The sequence below is a fragment of the Eubalaena glacialis genome, chromosome 10, assembly GCF_028564815.1.
Source record: "Eubalaena glacialis isolate mEubGla1 chromosome 10, mEubGla1.1.hap2.+ XY, whole genome shotgun sequence".
Classification (NCBI taxonomy): Eukaryota; Metazoa; Chordata; class Mammalia; order Artiodactyla; family Balaenidae; genus Eubalaena; species Eubalaena glacialis.
Window position 1 is genome coordinate 117702767 of NC_083725.1, and position 11489 is coordinate 117714255.

Genomic DNA, 11489 nt, shown 5'->3' on the forward strand with positions numbered 1-11489 from the left:
TGCTGATGGCTACCAGGCGGCCTTTAGGGAATTCCCTGGTGGTGCAGTGGTTAAGAATCCGAGTTCCCACTGCAGGGGGCACAGGTTCAATCCCTGGATGGGGAACTAAGATCCCGCATGCCAAGCAATGCGGCCAAAAGAAAAAAAAAAAAAAGGTGGCCTTTATTAGTCGAGGTCCAATCAGGAGGCAGAAGTCACATGGTGATTTGAAGAGAGAGAGTTCAATATACAGAATTATTATCAGGGATTAGAATTGCAGGGAATTGGCCAGTGAGAGGTAAAGAGAACTCTTTAGAACGCAGGAAAAGCAGATGATCTGAGCGGGGAAGAGCCCCTAGCCCCCACGCACCAGGTAACCGAGAAGTCGCCGAGGTGCTGCACCAGAACTTGCTAGAAATATGCCCACTGTAGTATTGGGGAGACTTCTTCCTTGACCTTCACCTCCCCAACGCCCTGCGGGAAGTAGCATCGACAGCAGCAGGGGAGGGGATTTGGGCAGGATCCCAGAGCTCTCCTTGGAGGCAGAAGTGAAGAGAAGCCAGGTCCAGTCAAGCTCATGGGCAGATGCGGAAATAGGAGCCCACAGGCCTGGGGTGTGGGAGCAGCTGGGGGAGGCCCCTTCTGCTGGGCTTCCCTGCCTGGTTTCTGCCCCCTCTCTGAACAGCACCCTCTTCCCCCAGGCATGCCGTCCCAGCTTTGGGGTCACACCCTGAGGAAGCCGCAGGCTGGCTATTTGGGCTGAAGAGGGCCCTCCCCCGCAGAATAAGGAGAGGGGCAGTTCCTGAAGGGCAGGGGAGGGGCCTGGGCACGTCTTGCAGGTTACTCACCTAGTGTCAGGACAGCCTCGGGAAGCGGATCTTCTTAGCTGCATTTTAGGAATGAGGATACTGAGGCCTCAAGAGGCGAAGTCCCTCACCAGGGAGCAGCTGGGAGGTGATAAAACAGGACTCAACCCACATCTGCCGAAGGGGGGTTGGCGAGGGAAGGCCGTGCCCTTTCCATCGCCCCAGGGACCTGGGGGAATTCAGTCCCTCAGGGCACTCAGACTCCCAGGTCTGGCTGTGGCCCTGGCAGGGACAGCTCAGAGGAGGGGCGGGGGGCGCAGACAGCGATGGTTGCTGGGGAAGGTGCAGACCCCGCGGGTGTCTGGGCCCCAGGTCCCTCTGTCCCTCTTGTGGGGCCGGTCATGTGCCGCCTGGCTCTGGAGGGCGCATTCACGGGGAAGAGTTGTGTACTTATTATCACAGTTTGGGGGCAGTATAGTCCCTTGAGAATGGGGTGCCCTTTCCTGATTTGCTGAGAGGGTGGGGAGGGCGGGCAGCAGGGCTGTGGCCCCTCCTTCCGTGTGGTGGTGCCTGTGCCTTGTCAGGGGTCCCGCTGGGATGCGGGTCCCCTGAGTGTTAGGAGTAAGGAATGAATTATAGAGATTAGACTTTGCACCACGTGGGAGGAGATGGGGGAGTAAAAGACCAAAGAGGGGAGTTGACAGAAAAGTCCCCGAGGAACCTCGGGAGGCACTCAGTGGCCTCAGTGGTGTGGGGACACGCCCGGGCCTGCAGGGACCCTTCCCTGCTGGTGGCACGGTGCAGGGGGGGCTGAGTCGGGGTACTGAGCGCGCAGCGGAGCTCCCGGGCCTGGGGTCACCACTGATCAGCGGGCCGGGCTCTCCCCCTGCTCTCCCCCTCCTTGTGCCCACCCTCGGGCCACAGCTGCCCCTTCCCCTTCCCAGACCAGGAGGGGCCCTGGGAGGAGGGCAGCCGGTTGGGGGTGGCCGGTGGGCGGTGGGGACCGCCGGCTCCGGGGCCCGTGTGACCTTGCTTGGCTCCCCTCAGATCCTGAACCCGCCGCCGTCCCCCGCCACGGACCCCTCCTTGTACAACGTGGACGTGTTCTACCCTTCCAGCATTCCCGCCACCGCCAGGCCATACAGGTACGGAGCCCCCGCGCCCCGCGGTACCGGGCCTGGTCCCCATTTCCTGCGGGAGAAAGCGTGGAGGGGTCGGGGTGCCAGTGGGCGTGCTGAGTTCAGAAACCATCCGGAGCCAACGGGTGGCAGCCCTGGGGGTGTTTTGTAAGCCGGGCCACACGTGGCCTTGAATGACGCCCCCAGGGGTCTCCACCGCAGCTGGCCCCACCCCCCGGAGGGCTCTGCGCTCTGTGCCTGAATCCAGCGCTGGGACCCCGGTGGGGCACCACCCCTTGGTACCTCGGTCCCGGGAAGCATCAAATCCACAGCCGCGGGAGAGCAGGCGAGGCTGGCCCTTGATGGGGCGATCCTTCCCCCTTACCCACTGCGAGGGCCTGCTTGGGCCCAGGAAACCCCCGGGCCTGCTCAGCCCCGACCCTGCACTCCCAGCTGTCCCTTTAGGGGTCGCACGACCCCCTCCTTGGTGGGGAGCGGCCAGCTGGAGAGCGTTGAGGAGAAACGGGATCCGGGTTTACTGGCCTGTGGCCAGGGGCGGGTCGGAGCCGGGGTGGGCTTGGTGAACCTGCTGACCTTCACCCGGTGGTCTCAGCCAACAGGGTCCGCCCACCAGGTGCGCTGGGGCCCCTGCCCCCACCCCCACCCCCACCCCCGGGCGAGCTACCTGATGGGGCAGGTGGAGGGTCGGCCCCACCAGGCTCTCCCCGTGTAGAGAGCAGGGCTTGCGGGTGGCGGAGGCCCTTGGTCCTCCCGGAGCAGCGGACCCTCCTGGCGCGGCACCGCCTGCCACCTGGTGGCCGTTTGGGGAACTCCGGGGCCTGGCCGGGGAGCTGGGCAGCCATGCAGATTCCGGGGAGGCCCAGCCGTTTACTGGGTCACTGCCCTGTTCAAGAACCTGCGGGGGCTCCCCAGTGCCTCAGTGTGTCCCCAGAGCTGTCGCCTCCACACCAGCCAGGCCAGGCCCCTCAGCCTCCAGTCGACTGCATGCTTCGCTCCTTCTGCCCTGGTTTTGGTCCCCCTCCAATACCTCTGCCCTCCCCACTGTCTGTGGGCGTCCCTTCTTGCTCCCAGGGCTCCACGAGGCACATCTTGCTGCTGCACCTTCCTCAGTGTAGGCGCCCCTCGCTGGCCTTTTGGTGCTGGCTCCACCTTCCCGCCCATTGTGAGCCCCACTGTGGCTCTTAAACATACCACGATCCCCACCTTGGACTCGGGCCAAAGGGCGATGTCACGGGGGACGGTCGGGAGACATCTCCAAGATCAAGATGGGAGGCCAACTGGTCTCCAATATTTACAGTAATGGTAGAAAGGGGAACGGTCGTTGACCACTTTCTGGTGTCAGATGCTGTTTCTAGCACATTCCAGGCAGAATCTCATTTTAATCCTCACAAGCTCCTTTTGAAATGGATACTGTTTCATCTTCCCCATTGTGTCAATGAGAAATTGAAGCTCAGAGAGGTTAAGTTGCCCAAGGTCAGCCAGGTAGCCTCTGGAGGCCTCGTTCCCCGTAAAGGCAACCTTGGCCTGGGGCTGCAGTCCTTGTCAGGGCCTGGGCTTGGCAGCCTGCAGGGTAGGTGCCAGTGCGCCCACTTTAAAGGTGGCGATGTTGAGGCTCAGCGGGGCCACATAGCCGGGGGGGCCCAAGTGCCCAAAGGTGGACATGCATGTGGGCCACTCTGAACCCAGGTCCCCTTTCCCTTGCTGTATCCCCTCCAGACCCTACATCATCCGTGGCATGGCGCCCCCTACGACGCCCTGCAGCACAGACGTGTGTGACAGTGACTACAGCGCCAGCCGCTGGAAGGCCAGCAAGTACTACCTGGATTTGAACTCGGACTCAGACCCCTACCCGCCTCCGCCCACACCCCACAGCCAGTACCTGTCGGCGGAGGACAGCTGCCCACCATCGCCCGCCACGGAGAGGAGCTATTTCCACCTCTTCCCGCCCCCTCCGTCCCCCTGCACGGACTCGTCCTGACCTCGGCCGGGCCACCCTGGCCTCTCTCTGCCCCTGTAAATAGTTTTAAATATGAACAAAGAAAAAATTATATTTTATGATTTAAAAAATAAATATAGTTGGGATTTTAAAAACATGAGAAATGTGAACAGTGATGGGGGGTGGGCTGGGCGGGGAAAACTTTGTACAATGGAGAAAATATTTATAAACCTAATTTTTTTAAACATCATTGCCATTCTTTCATGCCGTGTGTGTTGGAGCTGAGTGTCCCCACGGAGTGAACGCTGACCTCTGGCCCTCCCTGGACAGCTGTCGGAGTCGTGCACTTGTCCTCCTGGGCATGGGCGTCTTGCCATCAGGCTCCCACAGGGAGGGGTGAGACCTCTGGGCAGAGGCCTGCGGGCGGGTCAGCTTCGTGGATGCCTGACTCATCCACGACTTGATGCTTGATTTCATGCTCTGCTGTTGCCGTCCCGAAATTCTAAATAATTTTGAAGACTGAGGCCCTGCATTTTCATTTCGCATTGGGCTCTGCAGGTTACATACCTGGGCTTTGGGCTGTTCCCTGGCTGGTCCTTGCTACTGTCTGACCTGTGCGTGCCGGCCCAGGGCCGCTGCTGCCCGTCAGGACGGTGCTGGGGTGGGGGGATGGGCCGGGGGAACTTCCCCGGCAGGTCCAGTGGTTAAGGCTTCACCTTCCACTGCAGGGGGCGCGGGTTCGATCCCTTAGCTCAGGGAGCTAAGATACCACGTGCCTCGCGGCCAAAACACCAAAACATAAAACAGAAGCATATTGTAACAGATTCAATAAAGACTTTAAAAAAATGGTCCACATCAAAAAAATCTTTGAAAAAAAGCAGTGCTGGGGGGACACTTCCCTGGTGGTCCAGGGTTTGGGACTCGGCGCTTTCACTGCCAAGGGCCTGGGTTCAATCTGCGGTTGGGGAACTAAGATCCCGCAAGCCGTGCAGTGTGGCCAAAAAGAGACAGTGCTGGGGGCCCTGCCATCCGCGTTGACCCCAGTGGATGGCGCTGCCGGGCCACACGCTTGGGCAGGGAGCCCGCCAGCCCTCCTGCTCTCCCGGCCCCCACTGTGTCCGTATCTGCAGGTGGGCTGTGGAGAGCCTGGTCCTCACAGAGGCCTGCCCTGTCCCCCCCCCCCCCCGGCTGGTACTGGAGGAGACATGGGTCAGGCCTGGTCCCCGCCCCGGGGGTCCCCAGGCTGTGGAAGTAGCGGTGTGTCGTGAGGAGGCCGGGCTGTTCTGAGGCCAGGCAGGAGGAACCACACTCGCAAGGCTGGGAGGGAGAAAAATGCAACAGCGGGGAAGGGCCTGACCCCCACCGGAACGGAACGTCGGCGGGAGGTCAGGGCAGAATCGGGCGTAGTGCTGGTGCGCTCCCCACTCGGGAATCAAACCACACAGAGCCAGAAGAGGTGCCTCCCCACACGACCCTGAGATTGCACCCTTGAGCCCCGAGGCCTGCAGTGCCGAGGTGACAGCCGAGGGCGGGGAGTCTGGTGGGATCAGGAGGGCTGTGGCCCCGAGGGCTCCAAGACTGTTGGGCCAGGGGACACAGCTGGGGATGGGCCTGGTTTCCTGGGACAGACCTTTGAGGGGTAGCCTCCCCGACTCCTGATTGCCCAGGAGATTGCCCGGGAGTTCCCCGAGGTCGTGGGTCAGCGCTGGCGGTGATGGAAACGGGGGCTTGCTGGTGCTGCTGTCAGCACCTCTCGAGAGCAGATGCTGAGGATGGGCCGCCTGCCATGGGTGCAAAGTAACAGTGAGCATGGGTGGCCCGCCCTGAGTGCCGAGCCAGGGCCAGCTGTGCCACCCCCGGTGGGGATCTACACTCAAGTCCCCTTTGTAGACCGCAGGGGGCAGATCCGCCTCTGCCTGAAAAGCTTCATTTCTTATCCGCTTCGTCCAGCAGCCCTGTCCGTCTGTCAAGGAGGGGTGCCATGACCCACCCCCCAGGACTACAGTAAGGCTTCCGTGAGATAAGCCTTACTCAGCCGGGACCTGGCAAGTAGCAGGTTCTCCGTGAGTGGGAGAGGTGACATACTTGCCCAAGGTCACAGCGCTAAGGACCAGCAGCGCTAGAGTGCAGCCGGCCCCCGGGGCCCAAGGCAGCAGCTCCTGCCCACAGAGCTGCCTGCGGAAGGAAGCTCAGGGCTTGGAGCACTTGGGCCCCTCACTCTCAGGTGCGCATTAAAGCACCAGTATCGATGCAGGCAGCCAGTGGGGCAGCGGGGGGGCGGCTGCATCATGTGGGAGAACCCCCGCCCCCCCAACTCTCCTGCCCGGTCAGCCATCCAGTCTGCTCGGGAAGCCAGGGATCCAGCACGGGGTCGGGGAGCGGTGGCTGGGCTGCTGCTCGCTGGTGGCCTATGTGCGCTGGGAGGAAGTCCTCCCCCTCCCTCTCCCGCAGGCCCCGGATACAGCCATCGCATGGCCGGGGTGCCAGAGGGTCAACCCACTGGCCTCCTACTATATGTCAAGTAAATCTATCAGCCTTTATTAAGCGGCTACTGTGTGCAGAGCTCTGCACTTAAGTCACATGCTGGGGGCCCCAGAGAGCAGTGAGATGTGACCCCCCTCCCTTAAAGGTGCTCAAAACCTAGTAAGGGAGGCAGTTTCCAAAGCTGTGGGGAAAGCACAGTGTTATATTCTGGGGCCCGTATTCAGACGGGAAGACGAGGGCTTACTGGAGGAGGTGATGTCTAATCTGTCTCTCAAGTGTGGGGGTGAAGTTAACGGGCTTATTTCATTTAAACTTCACAACAGCCCAGCTAGGTCAATGGTATCCCCAGTTTGTAGTAGAGGAAACCAAGGTTCGGGGAAAAAGAAGTAAAGCCAGAATTTTTTTCATTCATTTGTTCAATCCTTCCTTTATCCAATAAACATCACTATCTGGCTACTGGGTGCTGCTCAATGTGGCCAAAAGGGCTTCTACTTTCCCTTTAAACCCTCTCAGCTCTGCGGTGACACCCACTGCTCCCCAAGTCTCTGCCATCCCTTACTGAGCCCTGTGGGGTTTCCCTCATGTGATGGCCCCCTCCTCACCAACCCCATCAGAGGGGATCCATTTGTTCAGCTCGGCCTGCCTCCAACCCCAGGACGGGTGTGGGAGCTCCGCCCTGCCAGAGGTCCAGAGTCCCCTTGGGTCTACAGCTGCCCTGGGCAGCTGAACCAATCCATGTGCCCAGATCTGGAGCACGTCCACTGTCAGGCAGGACGCTGGGGAACCAGGATGTGGGCAGTGTAGAAGGTTCTGTCCCTGAGAAGCCTGGGTGGTTGCGAAGTTGGGTGGGCTTGGATCCCACTTGGCCCCTGTTCCTTCTCCAGAGCCACTCGGCTGGCGCTTCTAGCACTGGGACCCCCTTGTTGGACCACACCCTCTGATAATGGAGCTGGAGTCCCACCAAGGAACACCCAAAGGCCATCTTCTCTTTTCTTCCCCCGCAAGCTCGATGGTGGCCCTAATCATTAGCAACCCTAGTGGTTCCCCTTTCTATCACCAGTCCTTTGGTGGGAAGGGAAATACTCACCTCCCTCCCAACCCAGACTGAATCTTAACGCAGTGAAGAAAAGGAAAAGAAACAGTTAAATTTCCATGTTAAAATGGGCCTACCCTTCATATCCCACTAGATTTCCCTAACTGGCCCCTTCTCTCCAGCCTCAACACATCCTAACCTGACCCAGCAACCACCCAGCACCAGCTCTGGCCCTTCCAGAGCATGTCCTCTGCCAGGGAAACCCCACTCCAGCCCTCGGATCAGGACTGAGCCTTGGTGACCTAGCAGAAGGAAAGACAATGGTGGTCTCTGTTCTCAAGGTAAGCTCATCCAATTTAAAGCCTTTCCTTTATCCTGAGCTGGTCTTTCCTATCTGAGTGTATGTGTGTGTGTGGTAAAATGTCCTTTCTTTTATGAAATCACAGTAATAGTAAATAGTATTTTTAAAAAATCACTACTTGATAGAATTAAGATCTGGCAGCTCTGTGTCTGTTCCCCAAGGTTAAAGAGTCATAGCTGGGTGATGGGCATACGTGCGCTCACTAATACTTTTCTCTCTACTGTTGAGTATGTGTGAAATTTTTCATATAATTTTTTAAAAAGTCTAGATGGGTTGAAAATTGAAATATTAAAAATTAAATTACAAAGGGATAGGGAGAAAAAGAGGAAGGTGGCAATTTGAGAAATCTAGAAGTTTTATGATGGTGAGGCCACTGCAGAGCTTTTGAAGTCACTCTCCTCCTTAAAGCCTGTCAATAGCTCCCCATGGTCCTCAGGAGATAGGCTCAACTCAGATGCCTCCTCCTCCAGGAAGTTCTCCCTGACTTCAACCCTTCTGGTTAGGCTAGGAGCTCATCATAATTGGAGACTTTGTGTGCCCACTTATGTTGGATGAGGTACTGGGTTATTTCTTTTCTTTTTAATATCTATTTATTTGGCTGCGCCAGGTCTTAGTTGAGGCACCTGGGATCTTCCTTGCGGCATGCGGGATATTTAGCTGTGGCATGCAGGGTCTAGTTCCCTGACAAGGGATTGAACCCGGGCCCCCTGCATTGGGAGTGTGGAGCCTTAACCACTGGACCACCAGGGAAGTCCCTGCATTATTTCCTTTAATTATAGTGCACATGGCTCTGTGACCCACCTCAGTCTGGGATGGAGGAGTCTGAAGCAGATACCGGCAAGTCCTTTGATGATGAATGAGTAAAGGGATGCACAGATCAGTGGGTGGCTGGGCCACCTCCTCCCCAGGAGGGCAGGTGCCAGCCCTGGCTGCCCCCTCCTGCCCACACACTCAGAGGTGTCCCTCTGAGGCACCGCGCCCTGTCATCAACAACACTGACTTGTGCCAGAGGACCAGAATTGGGACACGGACAGGCAAGAGAGAGACCAGATTGAATAGGACGAAGGCTTTGTGCTGGATTACTTGGAAAGGAAAGGCAGGAGCTAGGTAGGCTTAAGACTTCCTCACCAGACAAAAGGTAGCCATTGGAAGAACAAGGCAGGCCCAGCTACAAGGAAGGGTCACACCAGAGAGCATTGTCAGAGCATCGGTCAGTCAGAAAGACCAGGAGGTCTTTAAAAAGAATTTGTAATGAAATTAACAATTAATTACTGAGCATCTACTGTGTGCTAAGTACTAGGTACTGTAGTACAGCAGTGAATAAAACAAAAACTAACCTCAAGAAGCTTTTAGTCCAATGGATCTAGAAACAGAAAGTTCAGTTTTCGGTCCTGCTCAAGAGCACAGGGTTCATCTCATATTTAACGTTATTTAAAGCATCACATTGTATAGAGTGCTTTTACTGTCCCGGGGTTCCCTGCAGCCTCTCCCGTGCTCCTAGGTCCAGTCGCTAGGGACTGCCCCTCTGGTCCTGCTATAGCACAGCCTTGCTGCTCTTAATCCAAACAATCCTTTCTAAAGTATGGCCAGCCCTGAATTCGCCCTTCTGTTGCTCCAAAGCTTTTCCTGGGCCTCGCTGTCTGAGGATAAACCCCAAGTTCCTTTGCATATCCTCCAAAGCTGCTATGAGTCCCTCCCCTTGTTTTTCCCCCAGACCTGTGATCACCACGACCTGGCCCTCCAACAGATGTGCCTCCCCCCACCATGCTTCTGCAGTTCCCTCTGCCGGGTATGCCTGCTCCTGCCCCACCCCGGGTTATCTGTATGTATGTCCCTCTCCCTAACCCTCTGCACCAAGCACATCTTCTGAACTGGTTTCAATCTTGACTGTGTTCTTCACTAGCTGTGTGGCCTTGGGCAAGGCTCTGAGCCTCTTCCGAACAGTAGAATCAAGGCAAGTAACATCTGCCCTTGGTTGCTGCCTTCCTAGAGGCCTAGTGCCCTTCAGGGCATGGACACAGGCGGGTAGGTATTATCACCAGTACTTTACAGATAAGACCTGGAGATTCAGAGGGGCACTGATCACCCAGCCAAGGTCACTCAGCCAGTACGGGTGTCTAAATGCTTTCTGGGTCTCAGTTAACTAACACTTAATGTTGGGATGATAATCTACAAGCAATGAACTCCTTCTAGATTCTGCTTCTAGCCACAGGCTCGCTGAAAGGGGTGAGCTGGGGGAGAGGCATGTTTGCACCAGAGACCCAGCTCCTCAGGTGCTGGGGCTGACCCAGTTCAAGCTGGGCTCCATTCTCACTGCCATTTGGCACGGGGGCTCAGAGAGTCTGAGTCAGGGAGGTGGAGGGCCAGCTGGGGCGGGTGCACAGGGGTGCAGCGGGACGCTGAGCATTGGGAAGGCAGCCCAGGGGCCAACTCCAATGGTCCTGCCATCCCGGTACCCCCAGGGGCCAAGCTCTGTCACTCTTCTCAGGCCTGGACTCTGGGAGACAGCCTGGGGAAGCTCCACAGTAAGCCTGCCTCCTGTCGTTGAGGTGGAGTGGCCATCTCTGACCAAGCCAGCGCCCCCAGGGAAACCTGCCATCCTCCCTGCACGGGGCCCTCTTTATGACTCCAGGCCCCGCACCCATCTGAGCATTGGGACTGTTGGTTTCCCCCGGGGTTGTCACCTCTCCCACCACAACCCAACCTGCTCCAAAGCCCCACCCTGGGGTCTCAGGTCTCTCTCCCAGCCACCCAGACCTAGGCCCACGGTTCTGTTCTCCCTGTCCCGTGGGTGGAAATGTCACCTGCTCAGGAAGACCCCGACCACTCTGCGGCCTGCTTTACTTACCTGGTGTTGCCCAGGTGGAGTCTGACGTCTCCCACAGACGTCAAAGCCGGGACCCTCTGCTCCCTGCGCACCCCCGCAGGCTGGGCACAGACCAAGTGCTCACTAGATTGGAAGAAGCACCGGCGTAAATCCTTCCGCGAGGCAAAACAAAGACCCCCGCCTCCCTACACTTCTCCTTCCTCGCGGAACTGGGCGCACAGATTGGAGGACCTGGCCCCTCACTTTGACCCTGTAACTCCTGGTACTGCCGCCGCCTTTGAAGACAAGGTGACCGGCACCGACGGGCGACCCAACCTTTATAAAATTCAGCCGTGGAGAATGCGGGCGTCGATCCCGCTACCTCTCACATGCTAAGCGAGCGCTCTACCATTTGAGCTAATTCCCCAGATCCGAGGAGCTTCCGCCGCCGAAACACATTGTGGCTCACGTCATCACCGGTTTCCTCCAGGCCCTCCGACCCGCCTGCCCGCCGGTCTCGCTACCCCATTGGTTCTCTTGCAGCTCCCAGAGCTACGGCCATGATTGGTTTGGCTCAATTTAGTTTTAAAAAGCATTGGCTATCGGATTGGTGGTCCGAAGCGTCCGTCAAGCGGAGGCCCTGCTGTTGCTACGGCGTAGGGGGACCCAGCCAGGTTTCTCTCGGTTTCTGATTTGTTTCTCCAGACTCCGGGGTCCTAGAGGTTCCGGATCCGTCAAGTCCATGGGAAAAGAATGCGCCCCTCGCACTTGACGGACGGGGTCTGCGAGCCAATCGGAGTGGGTGCAACGGGGCAGCAGTGTGACCCAATAGGTTGCAGGGGGCGGGAGAGGGAGGCCAATGAGCGTGGAGCCGGGGGCGGGGGCAGGGCCTTGATTGGTCGCGAGGCGGCCGGAGGGAGGGCGGGGGGAACTCAAGGCCTGCTT

General features: G+C 58.0%; 1 protein-coding gene across 2 annotated transcripts in view; it reads left to right on the plus strand.

The window, feature by feature from the left end:
* LRP5 (LDL receptor related protein 5) overlaps positions 1-4047 on the plus strand; it is a 109819-nt gene extending 105772 nt beyond the window's left edge. For both annotated transcript variants that reach the window (XM_061202176.1, XM_061202177.1), the window contains exons 22-23: positions 1833-1930; positions 3641-4047. In XM_061202176.1, the coding sequence (XP_061058159.1) occupies positions 1833-1930; positions 3641-3902 (360 nt within the window). In that variant the 3' untranslated portion in view covers positions 3903-4047. The remainder of the gene's footprint in view (positions 1-1832; positions 1931-3640) is intronic.
* Positions 4048-11489: the final 7442 nt, after the last annotated feature.